The following is a 27400-nucleotide window of genomic DNA, read 5'->3' as shown; positions in this document are numbered from 1 at the left end:
CGAGCTGCGCCACAACGCGCGCTGCCTCGCACAAGAGCGCGCAGCCTCGCGCGCAGCGAGCGCAAGCTCGCGTGCCACGAGCGCTGCGCCCAGCATCACTCGCGCGCACAGCGCGCGATGTCGCGCGCCCAGCGAGCGATGTCGCGCGCCAGCGAGCGATGGCTCGCGCCAGCGAGCGATGGCTCGCGCCAGCGAGCGATGTCGCGCGCCCAGCGAGCGATGGCTCGCGCGCCCAGCGAGCGATGTCGCGCGCGCGCACTGCGAGCGATAGCTCGCGTGCGATGAGCGCTGGCGCGCGCAGCGAGCACAATGTGTGCGGAGGCTTGCGATAGGGAAGCAGCAGCTATGCGACGAGCGCATGGGCTGCGCGCACATGGACAGCAATGGCTGTGTGCGTACGGTCCATGGGCGTGCAACGCGTAGGGTGTTTGCGTTACGATTAGATCGTTTTGAATGTTTAATTTGAAAATTTCAGGTCACGTAATTTTAATTAATTTTAAAATTAATAATTTGAATTATTTTCTTGGATTTTAATTTTGAATATTATAATTATAATAAATGTTATTTATTCTAATTATTTTACTAAAATTAAAATCATGAATTAATTTAAATACGACTGAAATTAAATTAAATTTTTGGATTCAATTATAAATTGATATGAGCTTTAAATTTTAATTAAATTTGTATGTTTCCGGTTGGACTAGAAATACATTTTTATGTTTAAAATTGGTAAAGCATATGAATTTATTGGTTTAAGTGGGAGCGCTTTTTAGTCATAAACTCTTGATTAGGTCTACAAATCCTTAAGGTTAAAACAACTTGATTAGAATTAATAAGGACTGAATAATTGGTAGATTATTGGTGCCCTTGATTAATTGCTGCAAATGTTTACGTGATGCATAATGTGTTTTACTAACCAGCTATGTGGGCCATTCATGATAATGAATGGGTGAATGGTATATATTGTATATGTACTGTTTTGCAGGTTATGAAGTGACTAGTATGGCCCAAATAGGATAGAAAATATGGTCTGCGTACCATTAATTTGAATGTAATTGGTCTAAAGTACCAAAGTTATTTTTCAATTCAAATATGGTCTGCGAACCATCAAATAGTTGTAATTAGTTATAGCTTATCCTATTTGAAGAAAATGGTGCCTCCCACGGAGATTTTCAAGACGGACTTTGAAGTCAAAGCTTCAAGATGAAGTCGGGCCATACTAGATCACAAATATCTTATGCATGTTTTAAGTTATTTATTGCTTTAAATATGTCTTAAAATGCATGAGATCAAAAGCTTGATTATGTTGCATGATTAAGGATTTTAGTTCACTTAAAATCTAACCAACATAGTAAGAGCCTTAAGTTCCAAACTTAAAAATTGAGTTAAAAGGTGCCATGCCAAAATATACACTTGCTTGGATATCCTTTACATCAATCTAGTAATAGTTTTCGCTCAGCGAGGTGTTACTTATTGGTCCTAAAGGGGCAAGGTACACAAATAATTGTGAGTACATGTTAGTTTTGGTGAAACTCAACGATATAAGTAAGGAGTCCTTTTATGTCGTGGCAAATTCGATAGGTTTACCTAATAAGTTCTTAGACGTACCTATCAACCAAGAATAGTTTCTAGACTATTAGCAAAAGGCTTTTGCTTACCTAAGATGTTCTAGGATTAAGTCGACAAACTGTGCTTAGTTCTTCAATGATTTTAGGATCTTGGAATCATTTTATTCACACCTGCCGGAACACATAACTTGAATAAAATGCTTAATAAACATTGAATTATGCATGTATGCTAGAATTTAAGTTTATTAAGAGAAACTGTGAATGGTTATTTATTTGTTTATTCTTTTCAATTGTAGTTTTTAATATGGCAAACAACAATTCATTCAACATTCGATCAATTCTCGAAAAGGAGAAGTTGAACGGGAAAAACTTCCTTGACTGGCAAAGGAACTTGCAAATAGTTCTTATGCAGGAAGAAAAGGAGTATGTCCTAGATGAGGCGATGCCCGAAGCTCCAGGCGACGGGGTCACTCAGGCTGCCCTCAATCGTTGGATTGATGCCAACAAGGATGTGAAATGTCTAATGCTCGCCACCATGAGTGCGGATCTGCAGAAAACGTTCATCAACTCAGATGCTTTCACAATCATCAGTGAGTTGAAGAACATGTTCCAAGATCTGGCTCGAGTCGAAAGATTCGAGACTCATAGGCAAATTCTTGAGACCAAGCTTAAGAAAGGCGAGCCCGTAAGTCCACATGTTCTCAAAATGATTGGACTCATTGAGAATATGAGTCGGCTGGATCAGCAATTTTCTCAGGAAATGGCTATAGACACCATCCTCCATTCTCTTCATAGCGGGTATGATCAGTTCAAACTGAACTACAGTATGAATAGTCTGGACAAAACGCTCACTGAGCTTCACGGTATGCTGAAGACCGCTGAAAAGACGCTCAAAAGTGATAAGCAGGATGTGCTTATGGTGCGTGGGGGCAAGTTCAAGAAATCTGGAAAGAAGAGGAATGCTAAGAAAGGTGGCAACAAGGCCAGCCCAACTAAGCAAACTGGCGCCAAATCTGCAAAGAGGAAGGTCAGTCAACCCACTTCTGAATCCGAATGCTTCTACTGCAAGAAGAAGGGGCATTGGAAGAGAGATTGCTTGAAGCTAAAGGAAGATCAGAAGAACGGAACAGTCGTTCCATCTTCAGGTATTTTCGTTATAGACTGTATACTTGCTAATTCAACTTCTTGGGTATTAGATACAGGTTGTGGCTCACACTTATGTTCCAATCCACAGGGACTAAGAAGAAGTAGAAAGTTAAGCAAGGGTGAAGTCGACCTACGAGTGGGAAATGGAGCACGGATTGCTGCATTAGCTGTAGGAACTTACTATTTGTCGTTGCCCTCCGGGCTAGTTTTGGAACTGGAAGAATGTTTCCATGTTCCAAGTCTTACTAAAAACATCATTTCAGTTTCTTGCTTAGATGCTAAGGGATTTTCCTTTATAATAAAAGACAATAGTTGTTCGTTTTATTTTAAAGAGATGTTTTATGGATCTGCTAGATTAGTCAATGGACTTTATTTATTAGATCACGACAAACAAGTATATAACATAAATACCAAAAAGGCCAAAAAGGATGATTCAGATCTCACCTATCTGTGGCATTGTCGATTAGGCCATATAAACTTGAAACGCTTAGAAAGACTTCAAAGGGAAGGAATTCTAGAACCATTTGACTTAGAGGATTATGGTAAATGCGAATCATGTTTACTTGGCAAAATGACAAAGCAACCTTTCTCTAAAGTTGGAGAAAGAGCAAATGAACTATTGGGTTTAATCCATACAGATGTATGTGGACCAATGAGTACAAATGCTAGAGGTGGTTTCAGCTACTTTATCACTTTCACTGATGACTTCAGTAGGTATGGTTATGTCTACCTAATGAAGCATAAGTCTGAATCCTTTGACAAATTCAAGGAATTTCAGAGTGAAGTAGAGAATCAATTAGGCAAGAAGATTAAGGCACTGCGGTCTGATAGAGGCGGTGAATATCTGAGCTATGAATTTGATGACCATCTGAAAGAATGTGGAATTCTATCAGAATTGACCCCTCCTGGAACACCACAATGGAACGGTGTGTCAGAACGGAGGAACAGAACCTTGCTAGACATGGTCAGGTCAATGATGGGTCAGGCCGAACTTCCATTAGAATTTTGGGGACATGCACTAAATACAGCTGCACTCACTATAAATAGAGCTCCGTCTAAAGCTGTCGAAAAGACTCCATACGAATTATGGTTTGGAAAGCCTCCAAATGTGTCTTTTCTTAAGATTTGGGGATGTGAAGTATACGTCAAACGATTAATTTCAGACAAACTTCATCCAAAATCTGACAAATGTATCCTTGTGGGCTATCCAAAGGAAACAAAGGGGTATTACTTCTACAATACATCTGAGAACAAAGTGTTTGTTGCTCGAGATGGTGTCTTTTTGGAGAAGGATCACATTTCCAAAATGACAAGTGGGAGAAAAGTAGACCTCGAAGAAATTCGAGTCGAACAACAAACTCTAGAGAATGCTCAAGATGACATTCAGGATGAAACTCAGAGTTCTTTAGAAGAATCTGGTGAGAATCATGGTCAATCTAGAAATATTACCCCGCGTAGATCGCAAAGATATAGATCTCAACCGGAAAGGTACTTAGGTATTTTGACGAACGAGAGCTATGACGTTCTATTACTTGAAAGTGATGAACCTGCGACTTACAAGCAAGCTATGACGAGCCCTAGCTCCAAGCAATGGCAAGAAGCCATGCAATCTGAATTAGACTCCATGTCTGAAAACCAAGTATGGGATTTGGTCGATTTGCCAGATGGCTACCAAGCCATTGGAAGCAAATGGGTTTTCAAACTGAAAAAGGACAAGGATGGGAAACTTGAAGTTTTCAAAGCTAGATTGGTTGCAAAAGGTTACAGGCAAGTCCACGGTGTGGATTACGATGAAACCTTTTCACCAGTTGCAATGCTAAAGTCTATTCGAATAATGTTAGCAATCGCTGCATATTACGATTACGAAATATGGCAGATGGATGTCAAAACTGCTTTCTTAAACGGCGTTTTAACAGAAACTGTGTTTATGACACAGCCTGAAGGTTTTGAGGATCCAAAGAATGCTAAAAAGGTATGCAAGCTAAAGAAGTCAATCTACGGGTTGAAGCAAGCATCCAGGAGCTGGAATATACGTTTTGATGAAGCAGTCAGTGACTTTGGTTTCATCAAGAACGCGGACGAATCTTGTGTATACAAGAAGGTCAGTGGGAGCAAAATTGCTTTCCTAGTATTATATGTCTACGACATATTGCTTATCGGAAATGACATTCCTATGTTGAACTCTGTCAAGATTTGGCTTGGGAAATGTTTTTCGATGAAGGATCTAGGAGAAGCACAGTACATATTGGGCATCAAGATTTACAGAGATAGATCTAAAAAGATGATTGGACTTAGTCAAAGCACTTATATCAATAAGGTGCTTGATAGGTTCAAGATGGCGGACTCCAAGAGAGGCTACCTACCCATGTCTCATGGAATGACTCTAAGCAAGACTCAGTGCCCAAAAACACTTGATGAGCGTAGACGAATGAATGGGATTCCATATGCATCATTGATTGGTTCAATAATGTATGCTATGATATGTACACGCCCGGATGTTGCGTACGCACTCAGTGCTACGAGCAGATACCAGTCAGACCCAGGAGAGGCGCATTGGACTGCTGCCAAGAATATTCTGAAGTACCTGAAAAGGCACAAAGATGACTTCCTGGTCTATGGTGGAGATGATGAATTAATTGTTAAAGGCTATACGGACGCAAGTTTCCAAACCGACAAAGATGATTTCAGATCACAGTCTGGGTTTGTCTTCTGCCTCAACGGAGGAGCAGTAAGCTGGAAAAGTGCTAAGCAAAGCACCATTGCGGATTCTACAACTGAAGCGGAGTACATTGCTGCACATGAAGCAGCAAAGGAAGCTATATGGCTAAGGAAGTTCATAGGAGAACTTGGTGTAGTCCCCTCCATTAAAGGACCAATAGCCCTGTATTGTGATAATAACGGAGCTATTGCACAGGCAAAAGAGCCTAGACACCACCAGAGAGTCAAACATGTACTTCGTAGATTTCACCTTCTACGAGAGTTCGTTGAAAGAAAAGAAGTCGAGATAAGCAAAATTGGAACTGATGACAACATATCAGATCCATTAACTAAACCTCTGCCGCAAGCGAAGCACAACTCGCACACTGCAGCTATGGGAATCAAGCATATTGGAGAATGGCTTTGATGTCTCTGTTTAATGTTTTAAAGTTTTAGAGTTTAAATCTTTGTAAAACATTATTGGTTAATCATTCACAATAAATGAAAGGAATTCATTTTTCCATTTAATTTGTGGTTTATTAAATGATGAGTCCCTTCGACTTGACGATATATTCAAGATAGACTGTCAGGACCAGTCCTGTGACTAAGAAATGTCTATCAAGTGAACTTGAATGTCAAAGGTTGAAAATGGTCCCTAATCGGAGTTTTCTATAAAATTGGACGCATAGAAAACGTTAGACGATTAGAATGCAAGATGACTAGTAGTTCTGTTTCTTGAACTATGTGGACATGGCAATGTCATAATCATTTGCATAGATACTTACTTTGGAAAGACTAGTATCGGACAAGACCTATGAAACTTTACTGTAAGAGATGAAAGTCTGTCATAAGTAAATTTCATTAAATTATTAGACACTAAATCCTCAATACCTGAATGATTTGAGATTACTTGTTTGAGAACTGGTTGCTTTGACGTTGACCAACCGTCGCACCGTAAAAGGAGGCTATAAAGGCAACGCTCAGGTAATCACCTATCAAACGAAGTCTAATCTCAAGATCGCAAGATTGGGATTGTCCTCCCATAAATCGGGATGAGATGCTTAAAAGTTGTACAAGGCCACTCGGAGAGCTAGAAACTGTGAAATGCATGGCCGTGCTCGGATGAATCATAGGCTATGATTATCTGTTTATTTGATCAGTTGAACTCTGAAACCGAGGAACACCTCTGGACATAATAAGGATGACAACTCTTACCTTATGTTCAAGAGCAAGCATCGAGCGACAAAGGAATTAGGAAATGCACACTTGTCCCTAAGGACAAGTGGGAGACTGAAGGAAATAATGCCCTTGGTCCAAGTATGCATTCTATGTTAAGTCTAATAAATGCGGTTCAGTATTAATTAACAAGTTAATAATTCAGTGAGATCAAGTGAGCTGAATGCCTAGCTAGAGGCCGCTTCAGTTCAAGTGGAATTAATGATATTAATCCACAGCTTACTCTTGACTGAACCCGTAGGGTCACACAAATAGTACGTAAACGGATCAAGTATTTAATGGCATTAAATACTCCATCTATGAATATTCGGAACCGACGGATCTTGGTTTCAGTGGGAGCTAAGATCGTCACAGGCAAGAAATGAATACTCCGGAAACGATGATATTGCCGGAAACGGAAATATGGATCGTATCGGAAATATGAATATTATCCAAGTCGTAGATGTTGCCGGAAACGGAAACATGGTACGTATCGGAAAATATTATTGGAAATGGAAATATTACCAGAATCGGAAATATTACCGGAAACGGAAATATTGTCAGAATCGGAAATATTACCGGAATCGGAAAATAATTCCGGAAACGGAAATATTAAATATTTGTTCGAAACGGAAATTAATTCCGGAATCGGAAATATTAAATATTGTTCGTATCGGAAATAAATTCCGGAACTGGAAATTTAATCGGAAGCGTATCGTACGAATTAGCATCGGACGAGGCCTGCCGGACGAAGGCCCAGCACGAAGCCAGGCCATCGCCCAGCAAGCACGCGCGCGCCACAAGCCCAGCCAAGGCAGCGCCCAGGCCTACCACAAGGCAGGCCCAGCGCGCGCCAAGGCCACCGTTGCGTGGGCCGCGCTGCGTGGGCTGCTGCTCGCACGCGCATGGGCAGCCCTTGTGGCTGCCGTGTGTGTGTGAGTTTGTGCTCATGCGTGATTCCTAAATCTACAAGAATCAGTGTATGATTAAATTTCTATTCCTAATTGGATAAATTAATTAAATAGAATTCATGTAGGATTCTAATTTCGATTAATTCGTATCCTACTAGGATTACGATTCCTTTTCCATAACTCTATAAATAAAGGCCTAGGGGTCATAATTTATACACAAGTTTCAAAGTATTCAAAAAGTGAGTTTTTGAGAGAAAATTAAAACACACATCTTGCTCATAAAGTGCCGAAATTTTCTAGTACCTTAAGGGCGATTCTAGTTGGTCAATCTTAAGGCGGATCCGGACGTGCTGTGGACTATCTACGGAGGGACGACACTTGGAGTCCTAAAGACTTGTTCTTGTTCGGTTCGGGCGCAGCTAGGGAGGGCACGCAACAAAGAGTATGCATCTAAATTATGCTATATGATTATGTGTAAATAATATGTTGTCCTGGGTTAATGGTTGTTTCCGCATGATCTATGTAATGTCATATGTATCATAACCTAACACAAGAAAGGTAAGCAAGGGCACGACATGGCCCAAGCAAGGTAAGCATGACCCAAGAAAGGTAAGCAAGGGCACGACATGGCCCAAGCAAGGTAAGCATGACCCAAGAAAGGTAAGCAAGGGTACGACATGGCCCAAACAAGGCAAGGCATGACCCAAGAAAGGTAAGAAAGGGCACGACATGGCCCAAGCAAGGTAAGCATGACCCAAGAAAGGTAAGCAAGGCACGACATGGCCCAAGCAAGGCAAGGCATGACCCAAGAAAGGTAAGCAAGGGCACGACATAGCCCAAACAAGGTAAGCATGACCCAAGAAATGTAAGTAAGGGCACGCCATGCCCAAGCAAGGCAAGCAAGGGCAAGTCGTGGCAAAGAAAGGCATGTAAGGGAAAGTCGTGGCAAGGCATGGCCCAACCAAGGTAAGCAAGGGAAAGTCGTGGCAAAGAAAGGCAAGAGGAAGGCATGGCAAGGCATATCCCAAGCAAGGTAAGCAAAGAAAGGTGTTACGGTTCGATTGACGGAGTATTTCGGGGGATGACGGTTGTGGAATTGGCCTGCGACACGGCCATAGTACCGACTTGACCTTGAGTTTTCGTTGTTCAGAAAAAAAATCCAACGATGCATTGAGGGAATTTTTCGGCTCCGTAAAGTCGGGGGATGACGGTGGTGGATTTGGCCCGCAATACGGCTAACGTCCCGACTTGACCTCGTTTTTTCGTATGCCGCAATGGTCCCGCGGTCGTCTCTCGGATGGGTTAGCGGAGGGGAGTTTGGGACTTGTCGACCGGATGCGGTCTGTTCTTGCGGGCAGCGGACCGAGCAGCCCACGAGCGCGGACTAAAATCTAGTTGACGTCGTCCTTCGAACAAACCTCGTAGGTATTGTAGGGGAGCTTGGGAATCCATGATCGGATGCGGTGTGTTCTTGTGTGCGGGCAACGGACCAAGAAGCACACAAGAGCATACTAAATCTCGTCGTCGTTCCTTCGAGCAAACCTGGAACGGGTACTATAGTGGAGGGGAGCTTGGGCCTCGATGACCGGATTCGGACTATTCTTGTGTGCGGGCAGAGGACCAAGCAGCACACTAGAGAGCGGACTAAATCTCGTCGTCGATCTTTGAACAAACCTCTTGTCCCTTTTGGCTTTAGTGTGCTAATGTTTCCGAAACTCGATGCGGACCGTTCCCGGATGCGGGCGATATCAAGCGGCATGTGGGTGCAGTCCAATTCTAGTTGACGTTGTGTTAGCTAACCTTAGCCAGTGTTGTCCCGCCTCGATTTGTTTGTTTCTTTCACGTCAAACGGTGCTAGTCGGGGTACATCTATCCCATCCTTGCGGCCACTTTGTGGTCGTGGGATGCAAGCTCGTTGTTTCTTGGCCAAGCGGTGCGCTACGTGTGTGAGTGGTGTTTGGTTTTTTTAGCTGGCGGGCTCCGTGAACCGCACGCCGATAAACCTCTTCAGTGTTTGCTCCAAGTGCTATACAGGCCTTGGGCGAGTGATGGTTTTCTGTGTTGCATTCCTAACGATCGCATTGACATGGACCAAGGGCATGGCATCCATAAGCACGCAAGGGAAAGGCATGGCCCAAGGCACAACAATCGGACCCAAGGCATGGCCCAAGGCAAAACGATCGGACCACATGCACAATAATGACCACTATGAATGAATTTTCCCGAAAACTTTCCAAAAATAGCAACCCGGGACCACACGGGCACCCCCCGAGGTCCCAAAATAAAAAATTTCAACACCAATATTTTCTATATATATTTATATGTCTTTTCCTATTTTTTCGGATTTTTCGGGATTTTTTTGATTTTTTTGGGATTTTCCCCGTTTTTACCCCTAAAATAGCAACCCGGGACCACACGGGCACCCCCCTAGGTCCAAAAATAAAAAATTTCAACACCAATAATTTTTTGGGATTTGTTTGAATTTTTTGGGATTTTTTGGGATTTTTTTGAGATTTGTTTGAATTTTTCCCTTATTTTTCCCGTTTTTACCCCTATTTTCCCTATTTTCGGAAAACAAAAATAATTTTTTTGAAAAAAAAAAATCATGAAAATTAAGCTTAATGCCCATATAAGGTTTTCCAACAAAAAAAACGGGGCATTATTATGACAAAAACTCAAGTTTTGAGCCATTATTATGTTACTGTCACTTGGGTGTTCACTAGGAAAATTTAGCTAATTCAAAATAAACCTCTATAGGGGGAGGGTGAGAGTGGAAGGATGGATGGTCAAGGTTGGCTTAAAACTCTCTTGTGGGCACCGTTGGGCACCGTTGGGCATGGTCGGCCCCCCTACGACACCACACATGCCCATGACATTAGACGGATTGAAAATTTTGGATCATTCGACGGATTTGACGCGAAAAATTATTATTTTGAAAAAAAATTAAAAAATCAAAAAAAATCTAAAAAAAATCAAAAAAAATATTAAAAAAATTTTTTTTTTGAAAAAAAATTTGTTGGCTCTAAGCAAGGGCACGACATGGCCCAAGCAACGCAAGGTATGACCCAAGAAAGGCAAGTAAGGGCACGACATGGCCCAAGCAAAGCAATGCATGACCCAAGAAAGGCAAGCAAGGGCACGACATGGCCCAAGGAAGGCAATCCATGACCCAAGAAAGGCAAGCAAGGGCACGACATGGCCCAAGCAAGGCAAGACATGACCCAAGAAAGGCAAGCAAGGGCACGACATGGCCCAAGCAAGGCAAAGCATGACCCAAGAAAGGCAAGCAAGGGCACGACATGGCCCAAGAAAGGCAAGCAAGGGCACGACATGGCCCAAGCAAGGCAAGGCATGACCAAAGAAAGGCAAGCAAGGGCACGACATGGCCTAAGCAAGGCAAGGCATGACCCAAGAAAGGCAAGCAAGGGCACGACATGACCCAAGCAAGGCAAGGCATGACCCAAGAAAGCCAAGCAAGGGCACGACATGGCCCAAGCAAGGCAAGGCATGACCCAAGAAAGGTAAGCAAGGGCACGACATGGCCCAAGCAAGGCAAGGCATGACCCAAGAAAGGTAAGCAAGGGCACGACATGGCCCAAGCAAGGTAAGCATGACCCAAGATAGGCAAGCAAGGGCACGACTTGGCCCAAGCAAGGCAAGGCATGACCCAAGAAAGGCAAGCAAGGGCACGACATGGCCCAAGCAAGGCAAGGCATGACCCAAGAAAGGTAAGCAAGGGCACGACATGGCCCAAGCAAGGTAAGCATGACCCAAGAAAGGTAAGCAAGGGCACGACATGGCCCAAGCAAGGCAAGGCATGACCCAAGAAAGGCAAGCAAGGGCACGACATGGCCCAAGCAAGGCAAGGCATGACCCAAGAAAGGTAAGCAAGGGCACGACATGGCCCAAGCAAGGTAAGCATGACCCAAGAAAGGTAAGCAAGGGCACGACATGGCCCAAGCAAGGCAAGGCATGACCCAAGAAAGGTAAGCAAGGGCACGACATGGCCCAAGCAAGGCAAGGCATGACCCAAGAAAGGTAAGCAAGGGCACGACATGGCCCAAGCAAGGTAAGCATGACCCAAGAAAGGCAAGCAAGGGCACGACTTGGCCCAAGCAAGGCAAGGCATGACCCAAGAAAGGTAAGCAAGGGCACGACATGGCCCAAGCAAGGCAAGGCATGACCCAAGAAAGGTAAGCAAGGGCACGACATGGCCCAAGCAAGGTAAGCATGACCCAAGAAAGGCAAGCAAGGGTACGACATGGCCCAAGCAAAGCAAGGCATGACCCAAGAAAGGTAAGCAAGGCATGACCCAAGAAAGGCAAGCAAGGGCACGACATGGCCCAAGCAAGGCAAGGCATGACCCAAGAAAGGTAAGCAAGGGCACGACATGGCCCAAGCAAGGTAAGCATGACCCAAGAAAGGTAAGCAAGGGCACGACATGGCCCAAGCAAGGCAAGGCATGACCCAAGAAAGGCAAGCAAGGGCACGACATGGCCCAAGCAAGGCAAGGCATGACCCAAGAAAGGTAAGCAAGGGTACGACATGGCCCAAGCAAAGCAAGGCATGACCCAAGAAAGGTAAGCAAGGGCACGACATGGCCCAAGCAAGGCAAGGCATGACCCAAAAAAGGTAAGCAAGGGCACGACATGGCCCAAGCAAGGTAAGCATGACCCAAGAAAGGCAAGCAAGGGCACGACATGGCCCAAGCAAGGCAAGGCATGACCCAAGAAAGGTAAGCAAGGTCACGACATGGCCCAAGCAAGGCAAGGCATGACCCAAGAAAGGTAAGCAAGGGCACGACATGGCCCAAGCAAGGCAAGGCATGACCCAAGAAAGGTAAGCAAGGGCACGACATGGCCCAAGCAAGGGAAGCATGACCCAAGAAAGGTAAGCAAGGGCACGACATGGCCCAAGCAAGGCAAGGCATGACCCAAGAAAGGTAAGCAAGGGCACGACATGGCCCAAGCAAGGTAAGCATGACCCAAGAAAGGTAAGCAAGGGCACGACATGGCCCAAGCAAGGCAACGCATGACCCAAGAAAGGTAAGCAAGGGCACGACATGGCCCAAGCAAGGTAAGCATGACCCAAGAAAGGCAAGCAAGGGCACGACTTGGCCCAAGCAAGGCAAGGCATGACCCAAGAAAGGGAAGCAAGGGCACGACATGGCCCAAGCAAGGCAAGGCATGACCCAAGAAAGGTAAGCAAGGGCACGACATGGCCCAAGCAAGGTAAGCATGACCTAAGAAAGGTAAGCAAGGGCACGACATGGCCCAAGCAAGGCAAGGCATGACCCAAGAAAGGTAAGCAAGGGCACGACATGGCCCAAGCAAGGTAAGCATGACCCAAGAAAGGCAAGCAAGGGCACGACTTGGCCCAAGCAAGGAAAGTCATGACCCAAGAAAGGTAAGCAAGGGCACGACATGGCCCAAGCAAGGAAAGGCATGACCCAAGAAAGGTAAGCAAGGGCACGACATGGCCCAAGCAAAGGAAGCATGACCCAAGAAAGGTAAGCAAGGGCACGACATGGCCCAAGCAAGGCAAGGCATGACCCAAGAAAGGTAAGCAAGGGTACGACATGGCCCAAGCAAGGTAAGCATGACCCAAGAAAGGTAAGCAAGGGCACGACATGGCCCAAGCAAGCCAAGCATGACCCAAGAAAGGTAAGCAAGGGCACGACATGGCCCAAGCAAGGCAAGGCATGACCAAGAAAGGTAAGCAAGGGCACGACATGGCCCAAACAAGGTAAGCATGACCCAAGAAAGGTAAGCAAGGGCACGAAATGGCCCAAGCAAGGCAAAGCATGACCCAAGAAAGGTAAGCAAGGGCACGACATGGCCCAAGCAAGGCAAGGCATGACCAAGAAAGGTAAGCAAGGGCACGACATGGCCCAAACAAGGTAAGCATGACCCAAGAAAGGTAAGCAAGGGCACGACATGGCCCAAGCAAGGCAAGGCATGACCCAAGAAAGGTAAGCAAGGGCACGACATGGCCCAAGCAAGGCAAGGCATGACCCAAGATAGGTAAGCAAGGGCACGACATGGCCAAGCAAGGCAAGGCATGACCAAGAAAGGTAAGCAAGGGCACGACATGGCCCAAACAAGGTAAGCATGACCCAAGAAAGGTAAGCAAGGGGACGACATGGCCCAAGCAAGGCAAGGCATGACCCAAGAAAGGTAAGCAAGGGCACGACATGGCCCAAGCAAGGCAAGGCATGACCCAAGAAAGGTAAGCAAGGGTACGACATGGCCCAAGCAAGGTAAGCATGACCCAAGAAAGGTAAGCAAGGGCACGACATGGCCCAAGCAAGCCAAGCATGACCCAAGAAAGGTAAGCAAGGGCACGACATGGCCCAAACAAGGTAAGCATGACCCAAGAAAGGTAAGCAAGGGCACGACATGGCCCAAGCAAGGCAAAGCATGACCCAAGAAAGGTAAGCAAGGGCACGACATGGCCCAAGCAAGGCAAGGCATGACCAAGAAAGGTAAGCAAGGGCACGACATGGCCCAAACAAGGTAAGCATGACCCAAGAAAGGTAAGCAAGGGCACGACATGGCCCAAGCAAGGCAAGGCATGACCCAAGAAAGGTAAGCAAGGGCACGACATGGCCCAAGCAAGGCAAGGCATGACCCAAGATAGGTAAGCAAGGGCACGACATGGCCAAGCAAGGCAAGGCATGACCAAGAAAGGTAAGCAAGGGCACGACATGGCCCAAACAAGGTAAGCATGACCCAAGAAAGGTAAGCAAGGGGACGACATGGCCCAAGCAAGGCAAGGCATGACCCAAGAAAGGTAAGCAAGGGCACGACATGGCCCAAGCAAGGCAAGGCATGACCCAAGAAAGGTAAGCAAGGGTACGACATGGCCCAAGCAAGGTAAGCATGACCCAAGAAAGGTAAGCAAGGGCACGACATGGCCCAAGCAAGCCAAGCATGACCCAAGAAAGGTAAGCAAGGGCACGACATGGCCCAAGCAAGGCAAGGCATGACCAAGAAAGGTAAGCAAGGGCACGACATGGCCCAAACAAGGTAAGCATGACCCAAGAAAGGTAAGCAAGGGCACGACATGGCCCAAGCAAGGCAAAGCATGACCCAAGAAAGGTAAGCAAGGGCACGACATGGCCCAAGCAAGGCAAGGCATGACCAAGAAAGGTAAGCAAGGGCACGACATGGCCCAAGCAAGGCAAGGCATGACCAAGAAAGGTAAGCAAGGGCACGACATGGCCCAAACAAGGTAAGCATGACCTAAGAAAGGTAAGCAAGGGCACGACATGGCCCAAGCAAGGCAAGGCATGACCCAAGAAAGGTAAGCAAGGGCACGACATGGCCCAAGCAAGGCAAGGCATGACCCAAGATAGGTAAGCAAGGGCACGACATGGCCAAGCAAGGCAAGGCATGACCAAGAAAGGTAAGCAAGGGCACGACATGGCCCAAACAAGGTAAGCATGACCCAAGAAAGGTAAGCAAGGGCACGACATGTCCCAAGCAAGGCAAGGCATGACCCAAGAAAGGTAAGCAAGGGCACGACATGGCCCAAGCAAGGCAAGGCATGACCCAAGAAAGGTAAGCAAGGGTACGACATGGCCCAAGCAAGGTAAGCATGACCCAAGAAAGGTAAGCAAGGGCACGACATGGCCCAAGCAAGGTAAGCATCACCCAAGAAAGGTAAGCAAGGGCACGACATGGCCCAAACAAGGCAAGGCATGACCCAAGAAAGGTAAGCAAGGGTACGACATGGCCCAAGCAAGGTAAGCATGACCCAAGAAAGGTAAGCAAGGACACGACATGGCCCAAGCAAGGTAAGCATCACCCAAGAAAGGTAAGCAAGGGCACGACATGGCCCAAGCAAGGTAAGCAAGACCCAAGAAAGGTAAGCAAGGGCACGACATGGCCCAAGCAAGGCAAAGCATGACCCAAGAAAGGTAAGCATGACCCAAGCAAGGTAAGGCATGACCCAAGAAAGGTAAGCAAGGGCACGACATGGCCCAAGCAAGGTAAGCATGACCCAAGAAAGGTAAGCAAGGGCACGACATGGCCCAAGCAAGGCAAGGCATGACCCAAGAAAGGTAAGCAAGGGCACGACATGGCCCAAGCAAGGTAAGCATGACCCAAGAAAGGTAAGCAAGGGCACGACATGGCCCAAGCAAGGTAAGCATGACCCAAGAAAGGTAAGCAAGGGCACGACATGGCCCAAGCAAGGCAAGGCATGACCCAAGAAAGGTAAGCAAGGGCACGACATGCCCCATACAAGGTAAGCAAGACCCTGTTAGGTTATGATACATATGATATTACATAAATCATGCGGAAACAACCATTAACCCAGGAATACATATTATTTACACATAATCATATAGCATAATTTAGATGCATACTCTTTGTTGCGTGCCCTCCCTAGCTGCGCCCGAACCGAACAAGAACAAGTCTTTAGGACTCCAAGTGTCGTCCCTCCGTAGATAGTCCACAGCACGTCCGGATCCGCCTTAAGATTGACCAACTAGAATCGCCCTTAAGGTACTAGAATTTTCGGCACTTTTGAGCAAGATGTGTGGCTGAATTTTTCTCTCAAAAACTCACTTTGAATACTTTGAAAACTCGTTATAAATTGTGAACCCAGGCCACATATTTATAGGGTTATGGAAAGGGAATTGGAATCCTATTCAGATACAAATTAATTAAACCTAGAATCCTACAATAACTCTAATTTAATTAATTTATCAAATAGAATTAGGAATTTAATCATTAACCGAACTCTGCACGTTTTAGGAAACGTGCACGAACACAAACACTTACGCACACACACACGGCAGCCTCGATGGGCCGCCCATGCGTGCGTGCGAGCAGCAGCCCACGCAAGCACCCGCGCGCGCTGCGCGCGCTGTGCGCGCTGCCACGGCCTGCTGGGCCTGGCCTTGCGCTGGGCCTGGCGTGGCTGTTTGTGTGGCGCGCTTGGCTTGCTGGGCGATGGCCTGGCTTCGTGCTGGGCCCTCGTCTGGCAGGCCTCGTCTGATGCTTATTCGTACGATACGCTTCCGATTAAATTTCCGATTCCGGAATTCATTTCCGATACGAACAATATTTAACATTTCCGATTCCGGAATTAATTTCCGTTTCGAACAAATATTTAATATTTCCGTTTCCGGAATTATTTTCCGATTCCGGTAATATTTCCGATTCTGACAATATTTCCGTTTCCGGCAATATTTCCGATTCTGGTAATATTTCCATTTCCGATAATATTTTCCGATACGTACCATGTTTCCGTTTCCGACAACATCTATGACTTGGATAATATTTATATTTCCGATACGATCCATATTTCCGTTTCCGGTAATATCATCGTTTCCGGAGTATTCATTTCTTGCCTGTGACGATCTCAGCTCCCACTGAAACCAAGATCCGTCGATTCCGAATATCCATAGATAGAGTATTTAATGCCATTAAATACTTGATCCGTTTACGTACTATTTGTGTGACCCTACGGGTTCAGTCAAGAGTAAGCTGTGGATTAATATCATTAATTCCACTTGAACTGAAGCGGCCTCTAGCTAGGCATTCAGCTCACTTGATCTCACTGAATTATTAACTTGTTAATTAATACTGAACCGCATTTATTAGACTTATCATAGAATGCATACTTGGACCAAGGGCATTATTTCCTTCAGTCTCCCACTTGTCCTTAGGGACAAGTGTGCATTTCCTAATTCCTTTGTCGCTCGATGCTTGCTCTTGAACATAAGGTAAGAGTTGTCATCCTTATTATGTCCAGAGGTGTTCCTCGGTTTCAGAGTTCAACTGATCAAATAAACAGATAATCATAGCCTATGATTCATCCGAGCACGGCCATGTATTTCACAGTTTCTAGCTCTCCGAGTGGCCTTGTACAACTTTTAAGCATCTCATCCCGATTTATGGGAGGACAATCCCAATCTTGCGATCTTGAGATTAGACTTCGTTTGATAGGTGACACTACTAGAAAAAGGGGTTTTAACGACAAACTTTTTCGTCGTTATAAGTCGAAAAAGTCGTCGTTAAAATTTTTAACGACGAACAAAGTTTGTCGTGATTTTTGTCGTAATAGCTTCCGACGTTATTAGTATTAACGTCAACGTTCGTCGTAAATTTTACACGACGAAATTATTGTTCGTCGTTATTTATTAACGACAAAAAGGTTGTTCGTCGTTATTACGTATTCAATGACGTCAAACAAAGAGCAAATAGCGACCAACATAGTTGACGTAAAAAGAGAATCAAATGGACAAAATAGTTTTAATTATCGTCCAACAACGACAAAATATTTCGACGCTAATGTGACTAAAATATATAATCAACTAAGTTAGAGATGTTAAATGACACCTTAGTTTCAGGAACAAACTAATGAGACATCCCTTTCTCTAATGTGACTAGTCATATATGCACGCGATGCGTGCGAGATTATATAAAATCGTAGTATTACGATTAATCATCACAAATATGTAGTAGGCAAGAAAAAATGTTCGCAAAGTTCATCTAAAGAAAAATTAATCGTCCCTATTTAAAAAATTCTAAATCAAAATCTACATCGCTTGCATGATTAAAAATCAAAATCTTAGTACCAAAGTAACTAAACATATTTCTCCAGCTCTTTATGATCTTTTATTATACAAACTACGGAATCCAACTTAATCTCTAGGTTGAGTATCTTGATAGCACAATCTACTTGGCTGGAAATACCTGCATTGCCAAAAGAAATCAAAGACAAAAGATAACACATTAAAGAAGCACCATCAACAATACTACTGGACTGTAAAGGCAAAAGGTGGCTAAATTTAACAATTTAAACCACATATTAAGCAAACCACTGCAAACACAAAACAAACAGGAGCACCGTAGTCCAGAAACAACCAAAAAAAGCTGTGCCCAATATGAAAACAGTAAAACAGATGCAAGCTACCAGCCTGCACTCACCAAAAAACCAGCTCCCAACACACTTGTTGCATATTAAACAGAAGCACCACCAGACTCACTATTAAGGCACTAAAAGAACTAATTTAGCCTCTGAAGACACCTCATGTAAGCTACAACCTGAATATCTATTGTATAAGTGAAGAGTTATCTTAACCTGCAATTCAGAACTCGGTTTTGGATGAACCTGAACCTAAACCTGGTTATTTGTGTCTGGCATAGATTATGTTCTATTGGTTTTTTTAATCCTTTCTAGGATTCTAAATCTATTTTTCATTGAGTACTTCACTGAGGAGCATGTCTTCAACTTCTTTTGAGGTGATTATCCTTGAAACACGCATCTGATTGTTATGAGTTTGGTTTAGGTTGTGATTAAAGTGACCTTAAAATGATTACACTATGGTAAATTGGAAAGATCAGGACTTGAAGGATGTCAGCACAGAAGAAGAGAATTTAACCTAACAGAAATTGAGATATGCAATGAGTGAGCAGAAATTAGAACGATAGGAATCCATCATGTGAAGATATGTAAACTGACAAAAAGAGTAAGGTACACTACTACAAATATGGCTTTTAATAGCGTTTTTTTAATAGAGTTTTTGCCTCTATTGCTATCAAAAATATTAAAAATAACATATCATAGCGCTTATAAGAAAAACGCTGTCACATGTGCACATATTATAGCGATTTAACCGGGAGCGCCATTATTTTATAATCGTTATTATAGGGCTTTTTCAAAAACCGCTATTACAAGTATAAGAAAAAAAAAATACAAAAACCAATAAAAAAGAATCGCCTAATTCCCTCACTTCTTCACTCTGCCAAACCATAAACCTCGAATCTCAAGACTCTCAATAGACGCCGAAACCAGCACCACAATCCTTCACGCGGCGGCCATTAAGGGTGGTGGAGATTTAGATGGCGGCGATTAAGGTTGGTGGAGATTTAGGTGACGGAGTTTCCTTTGTCCGGCGTTGCTTATTCTGACAGAGAAATCGATTTTCAAGGTAATCTCCATAGAATTTGCGAAATTCTGTTAATTTATGTTGTTCTTAATTTTTGTATGAAATTTGGGATAATTGTAAATTAATTTTCTTGAATTGGTTTTAATTTGTTGGGAAGGAGGTTTGGATTCAATTATGGTTGGTTTAATTATGGGTTTTGGGGTTTAATGATGGGGTTTGGGGTTTTGCGGTTGCTAAACAACTCTTCCTCGCCCAGAATTGAAATTCATCCTCCAGCAAAATAACAAGAACTATTCACTGCTTTCCTGTTCAATGAAATCTCTCTTTCCACATACAAAAATAATCTATGGTCAGACAAAAGGTTTGTTTTCATTCGATTTTACTCAATCAAGGTAGAAGAGTGTTACAATCCTCAAAGGTTCTTTGCTTCTTGACATGTTTCCATGAGTATTTTGCTGTCATGGAATGCAAAACAAAGGACTTGCTGAAATTGTGAAATAATATATCCATGTTGCATAACCTGCAAATTAAACAATGATACCAGGTTACACAATCCATAATCAAGAAATTGGAGAGGTGGTGAGCTATGCCTAGTAAATTAAAAGGGCAAGGAACATTTTAATAAATTAAAAGGGCAAGGTGGTGAGCTATGCCTAGTAAAGTTTACATATCTCGGTTAATTTCCCCCTAGTTCTTATTTCTAAGTACTCTGCAGAACTCTTGTAAGCTAAGCTGCAGGAGTTATCCATTCTGACTTTGAGAAAGGTTTTATCTGTGCTGTGACGGTAAGGATTATAACAGATTTTTTTATCTTATTTTCAGAAATATTAAAGGTTAGATCCCTCTCTAAAGAAACTAATTTGGGGAGGATGGTAGTACAACGCAGTGAACCTAGATTTGTATTCAGCTAAGCACGAAATCCTGTGGTAATAGCCATTGACTGTAGTTTTTTATTGCAGGGGTGATTCTTCTGTTCTTGTTAATATTCTACTGTATATGACTTAGTCATGGTTAAATTTTTTTCTCCATTAATTTCTGAAATTGTGAAGTTAAAGCAAGTGGTGAATGTATTGATTAAAAGATCATTTTTGGAAAATAGAAGTGTTTTCTCAGTGAGTTCGTATTTGTCTCTTTCATTACTAAATATGAAGGGACTTAAACCACTCCAGTGGAAGTAGTTAATTTGGTGTCTTCGCTTTCACCTATGTCAAGAGTTGATTCATTTTTTCTTACATGCCTAGTCAAATCACTCAAATGCAATGTGTAAAAAAGCTCCAAGCCTAAAGCGGTAGGGGTCTTGCTTCGGTGCGCCTAGTTGAAGTGAGGCGCACTATATAACATTTTAAATCAACTGACTGATGTGCGCCTCATATGCTGCTTCGAACTGATCTACTGCAATGCTACTAATATGTTGCTTTGTGCTATGTGTAATGATCTCTTTTGGTTGTGTTGTTATGCTAGTTTATGCTAATTTGTTATGCTATGATTGTGTTGTTATACTTGTTTATGCTAATATGTCTGCTTGTTTATGCTAATTTATTCTGCTGTGATTGTTGTGTTCTGCTTTTTTATGCTAATTTATTCTACTAATATGCTGCTGTGAATACTGACTACCGATTTACTAATATGCTGTTGTGAATATTAATCTGCTGATCTACTGATATGCTGCTGTGAATACTGATCTGCTGATCTTGCATACTGATCAACTGATCTGCTAATGTGAATATTGATCTGCTCTGAATGCTGATTAAATATTGATCTACTGATCTTGCTACAAATCAATCTGATGTACTGGTTTTCCACCGTTATTTGTTCCTTGAGTGAACTACTGTCGGATTCTGTCAAAATATTACCTGTGTTACTCTGATACGGGTGCTTACATACTTAAAACCTTCTTAATTGAACAAATCCATGCACTCGTTGATGGTAGTCAGTCGATTCTTGGTTCTGAATGGAGACTATTGTTCTTAATTCGACTGCAGTGATAATATGAAACTTGAAACAGATTGATGCTTCTGATGAGTCTGATACTTGAGGGTTAAGGGATTTAGTGGCAATATTTCCATGATTTAATATGTCTGAAATATCATGTCTTTTTAATACTACATCAGCTTGTAATGAAATCACAAATCTGCCAAGAAAATTAACAAGTATGGGGAAAGATTGCTGCTTATATTAATGGAAGATTAAGCACACAAAATGGTGCGGTTACAAGTTAGCTTGAGGCTACAATTCTCCAAAATAGTGAGTTTAGGTCACAAGTCTCAATTGTTTACTCACACAAAAGACAACCAAAACTCATTGCTCTCTTCCCTTATTAATAGCTAAAACTCGTTGCACTACCAGCCCACTTCCTTTTCTCCTCTATTGCATCTGCTGTCTTGTTTGCTACGGCTTTTTAAAGATGTTTGGATGATTCTGTTGCTGCCCCTTTTGTCCTCTTCTGTTGTAGGTGATACCATGATAGTTATTGGTGGGCATTGTTAAGTCATCACACAACTTTATTTTAATCCTTATAGTTTCATCTAGGTTAGAATTATAGAATTGTAGTAATAAGGGTTAGTGTACGAAAGCTACAGTACTAATGAAGAGCATCTATTATTCTTGTTACTATAATATTACTCTTGAATTTATAGGAACCGAAAAATGCATCCTTGGGGATTTACTTGAAATCATATCGTTAACACGTAAGTGAGCTTAATTAACAACCATTGCTTGACTTTAATTAAATTTTATACGATAATCAATTAATGTTCCAGTGGGGTACACCGTTATTCAGTGCAGGCAGTGTGTTTGGGATAATGGGTGCGGCACTTGTTTCGTCAGCAGAGGTTTGATCACGTTCGCATAAAATTAATAACTTTGCTTGTGTTTTCATGATTTGAGTATTATAAATTTATAAAATCACTTTGTTGCTGAAAGCTCTTTTAGGTAAAATAGTGGACGAGCTCTATTTAAGTAGTAGGATATTGGCATGTTTTTGTGATCCATCTTTTCGAATGATTCGTTTTCTGGTGCAGACCACTGGAACATTTTATGCAGCTGCCCGCCTATCTGGTGCCACTCCTCCTCCCTGTCATACGTTGAGCAGAAGTATAGGGTGGCAGGTTTGGGCTGAGATTATATTAATAATTTGTTTGGCTATTCCGCTTGGAGTAATATGTGGTAAGGAAGGTTAACTGTTCTTTTGGCACGCAGGGTATAAGCATGCTTCTTGATGGTCTATTTGGTTCTATTGTTGGTTCAACTGCTTCGGTGTAAGTGCCCTGTATATGCAGCGTTTCCAACCCATTTTTGTAAATTTAGGGAGCTATTATAGCAGATACTTTTTTTCTGAAATCACTTGGTTCAAGAATAATACATTGTGTTGTCGAGTAATTGGTTCCTCTTTATAACCGTGTTTTAGTGTTCTAATAGAAGAGAAGTCCTACAAGAAAGAATAATGTAAATGAAGTTCCTTGTTGAAATTCTTCTTCTCTTGTGAGATAGTTTGTCCAGTTTCAGTTAAAACAGTAATAGGATAGTTATACTACTGCCTTAAGTTGAGTGGAAATTATTCCTTTTCCCGTCTATCTCAACTGTTGACAGTTGAGGGTAAGTACTACGTACATTTAGACCTCTCAAGAGTCAAGACCCTGCAACACACTTGGAGCTATGTAGGGTCATTGTTTAAGTGGGATAGCTTTTTAAGTTTTTATATATAATTTCTGCAATTTTAAGTTATTACTTTTGATAGGTTCAAGAAGTTGTCCCTAAGGTTTTTTTCAGCACCTTCTTATCTCAGTAAGCTGCTACATATCTCATACATTTAACTTTCACTTTTTCTTGCAGGGAGAATGTTGGGCTTCTTGGACTGACACATGTAGGAAGTAGGAGAGTTGTTCAAGTGTCTACATCTTTCATGATCCTTTTCTCCATATTTGGTGAGCAGTTCTGGAGTAACAGCTACAATCGAAGCTTTAATGAAATTAAGTATACATGTATTTTCATCTTTGTAAGCTTAATTATCTTCTGTGAAATATCTGTTTCAGGAAAATTTGAATCCTTCTTTGCATCAATCCCTCTACCAATATTTGCTGCCATATATTGCGTTCTGTATGGAATAGTTGGTAAGTATATTATTATTTTTAATTACCTATTTGATGTTATGAATGCCTTGTAACTAGTCACTATCTTGCAGCTGCCAGTGGGATTTCCTTCATTCAATTTACGAACAATAATTCCATGAGGAATATGTACGTTTTGGGGCTGAGTCTTTTCCTTGGAATATCGATACCTTATTACTTTATGAGTTACACCATGACAGCAAATCATGGGCCTGTTAACACCGGTGGTGCATGGGTAAGTTGTTTTTATATCAAGTAATGTTCACATATTGTGTCCTTTCTTCATATTGGCTAATGGAGACCGATATGTATATTATATATTTTAAATCTAATAAGAAGTATTGGTTTTGTAATATAGAAATAAAAGACATACCAGGCCTCCAAAAAAAAGGTACATATATATGTAGTACATACTAAGGCCAACGTAGACAGGCAAAGATTGTGAGTCTGCACAGCTAACAGCCAATCCAACTATGGTTGCATTCAAACTATAGAAGACTTCATAATTTGGTACCTAGCATAAATATTACCTAAAAATGACCTTGATAATTACGTAGTAGTACACAAATAATTAGAATCACATCATAATCTATTCCTATAATGTAAGTTCAATTTGTTTTCTTCATGTATGGCACTTATTTTTTATGGTAATACTAATTCTTTCGATTTTTCCCCTTCTATATATGTATGAATTCTTAAACCCCATTGTTTCACATTACTTTTCAGATTCTCAGTTTCGAAGTTATGACAAAGAGCAGATTGACGAAGTAAAGAACCGAATGGGTGCGCCATGTTGTTCAACAATTGTATAATAGCTAGGTTATGTTGAAGGAACCAACACACATTAGACTCTATTAATTAATGTATTTTACGTAGTTTAATGTTTAGAATTTTATTTTATATCTATGTAATCGGTTTTATTAGGGTGACAATTACATAACTTCTTTTAGTTGAGGTTTGGAAATTAAGTTTCAACTATATACTATTCTTCAATATATGGTGTTATATTTGTTGCAAAAAAAAAACAAATTTCAGGTATATTATAAATATATATTTTAAAAAAAATTAATAACTTTGACAGCGCTTTATATACATCCGCTATTAGAAAATAATTTAAAAGTTGGCGGTAAACCTTTAATAGCGTTTCTGTAATAGCGCTTATAAAGTGCTATGAAAGAAACATTTGAATTATCCTAATATTACATATGACAACGCTTTTGAAAAGCGCTATTAAATGTACCTTTTACTTTTAATAGCGGAGCCATCAACAGCGCTTCAAGAAGCGCTGTTAAAGGCCTTATTAAGCGCTATTAAAAGCATTTTCTGTCGTAGTGGTACAAAATCTCGAAAAGCCACAGTTGGAAGGTGAATAAAGGTTTTAATATTGAATAGGTTGATTCCGATAATACTTAATAGAGTAATGAAGCCTCTTCTATTATATCACAACAGATGGGATCCTATAGTTCTCCATCAAGAAATTTATGTACTCCATTCAATAGTTGAGCCAATAATAAAGTAAAATTGGAGAGTAAAATTGTACTCACGGGATTAACTCCACATTTCCTAATAGCTGAGCCGATTTGAAGCGTTGAATCATACGCCTCTTTATAACTAAGCCATTCATAAGGACCCGCCTACAAAATTAAAACATAAATTAGGAACAATCAATTACATAACAAAAACTATAATTAAAAAATTATAATTAGAGGATCCCATCTGTAATCAACATTCCATAGGAAATCTCAAAAAATCTAAAAGTATTTGCAAACTATAAATCAAGAACTTACGAAGCTGAGAGCAGAGGAGAAAGATTGAGAATATGTGGACTGGTGCTGTTAGAGAAAAGGGTGTCTCATTAGCTTGTTCCTGGGGGAACTAATCAACTAATTCCCTGAAATATACAAAGAAAATAAGATATATACGGATTAAACAGACCATTTTTACTACTGATCTTTAACATGATAAAAGTATGATGGTACAAATTGTATAGTATTTCAGTAGACATGCGGAAAATGATAAGAACTTCATAGCTGAAGTTACTGAAGCAAACAAACTGTGATTAAACAATAGCTATGTTAATGTGAACTCCCCAACTACTACTACTACCAAAGAGATGTTTATATAACCACCTTTCTCAGCTATTAGTCACAAATTAGCATATATCTACCATCAATACATGCATTGTTTCATAGCTGAGAGACTTCCAAGTTAGCCTTGGGGGTATGAGTCTAATTGGCCCTCTTGTAAAGAAAGGGTAGAAGTGATTTTAGGGACTAAACTCAAATCTGAATTCAATTGCTTGAATGCGAGCTCTGCCGTACTGCAGCAGCTGCTCCAGAGGTCAGAATACACTCAGGAATGCCACTGGCTAGGGGCAGTACATGTCAAAGATATGGCAAGAGCTCAAGTCTTGCTGTACATAGTACAGAGTATGCAGCAGCTACAGTAAATGAGTTGCATGTTTTGACTTGCTATATGGGGTTCAAGCTGTAACTTTTTTTGATGGTGGTTTCATATTCAGTGGTTGTGCAATGGTTTATCCTTTTGTAGTGTTTCCTGAATTCATTTTTCTCAATTTTCTGATCTCTTTCCTGATTGTTTGCTTGAATTCTTTTGATGATCAAATTTCAAGTGTTCCCCGTCGTACCACCTATTTTTACTACTGTTCTATTTCTCCCTTACAATCTTACAACTTTAATCTTAAATTTCTCTCATAAAGGCAGAATTGAAGGACAAACTAGCTAGCATATATGATGTGAAAGATCCAAATTCTATCTTTGTCTTCAAGTTCCGTACTCACTTTGGAGGAGGTAAATCTATTGAATTCGGTTTGATTTATGATTCTGTTGATAACGCAAAGAAGTTTGAACCAAAGTACAGCCTGATAAGGGTAAGTATGTTGTTCCATTTGTGATATTTATATTTGTAATTCCGTTTGTGATCTTTATATTATAATTCCATTTGTGGTGGCAGTAAATGAGTTGCCTATTTTGACTTGCTGAGTGATATACTCCCCTAAACATCTTTGTGCTCCTATTTTTTCTTGGTGCAGAATGGATTGGCTACCAAGATTGAGAAGTCCAGAAAACAAATGAAAGAAAGGAAGAACATAGCTAAGAAGATCAGTGGTGTTAAGAAGGTAGGAGAATGGACTTGCATTGTTGTTTTGGCTGATGGTTGTGTTTGTCTAACAATATCAGCCAACGATATCAAATGTGGCTGATAGATACTTTTAACTCTTTATTATTAAAGTCTTGTAAATTCTTGGCTTCTAAATTTCTCTATTATATGTTTTGTTAACTTTGTCACATTTATTTCTCTGGCAGACCAAGGCTGCTGAAGCTGGAAAGAAGAAATGAGGAACTGGTGCTTCCATACCTCCTAACCACAAATTCTATATTATGAAAAGATACACTATATGCATACCAAATCTAGAGTAATGACCTTTCCTCATGCCCTCATTCATACGATGAGCACGGGCCTCGACTTAATCTTGGTAGGCTTCCCAGTGACGAAACCATCCTTAACCAAATTAAGAATATTTTGGCCTAAACAATTCAAACAAACAAAAAACTCCAACCAGCTAACTCGATCATATAGTAAATAAAACACCATTCACATGGCATATACATCAACAAAATCATCAGACATGAAATCAAGAGAATATCAACTTTCTTATTTGAATAACAACGGGGTTCATGAATCTACCACAGGATCAAAATTATTAGGATGCACGCAATTAACTGTATAATTGCATCAGAAGGCTGAATATATACCTGATGCAGACATAATCCTTCTTCCCTTCCAATTTGAATAAATTAAATAAGTAAAAATCCCAAATAGCAACGAAAC

The 27400-nt window shown here is 41.7% G+C and overlaps 2 protein-coding genes across 2 annotated transcripts; both read left to right on the top strand.

The window, feature by feature from the left end:
* Positions 1-22243: 22243 nt before the first annotated feature.
* LOC110800801 (nucleobase-ascorbate transporter 3-like) lies at positions 22244-24383 on the top strand. The gene is made up of 7 exons (XM_056834106.1): positions 22244-22273; positions 22463-22549; positions 22641-22699; positions 23274-23365; positions 23474-23551; positions 23623-23783; positions 24275-24383. The coding sequence occupies exons 1-7, from the start codon at positions 22244-22246 to the stop codon at positions 24317-24319; spliced, it is 552 nt and encodes a 183-aa protein (XP_056690084.1). The 3' UTR covers positions 24320-24383.
* A 1523-nt stretch (positions 24384-25906) lies between these two features.
* Positions 25907-26907, top strand: LOC110779530 (40S ribosomal protein S24-1-like). The gene is made up of 4 exons (XM_056834107.1): positions 25907-25993; positions 26268-26438; positions 26601-26687; positions 26875-26907. Exons 1-4 carry the CDS (start codon positions 25907-25909, stop codon positions 26905-26907), a joined length of 378 nt encoding a protein of 125 aa, XP_056690085.1.
* The last annotated feature ends 493 nt before the right edge of the window (positions 26908-27400 follow it).

The sequence above is a fragment of the Spinacia oleracea genome, unplaced genomic scaffold (assembly GCF_020520425.1).
Source record: "Spinacia oleracea cultivar Varoflay unplaced genomic scaffold, BTI_SOV_V1 SOVchr0_051, whole genome shotgun sequence".
In the NCBI taxonomy this organism is placed as follows: Eukaryota; Viridiplantae; Streptophyta; class Magnoliopsida; order Caryophyllales; family Amaranthaceae; genus Spinacia; species Spinacia oleracea.
The sequence above is the reverse complement of the archived record's forward strand: the minus strand, read 5'-3'. Positions and strand labels throughout refer to the sequence as shown.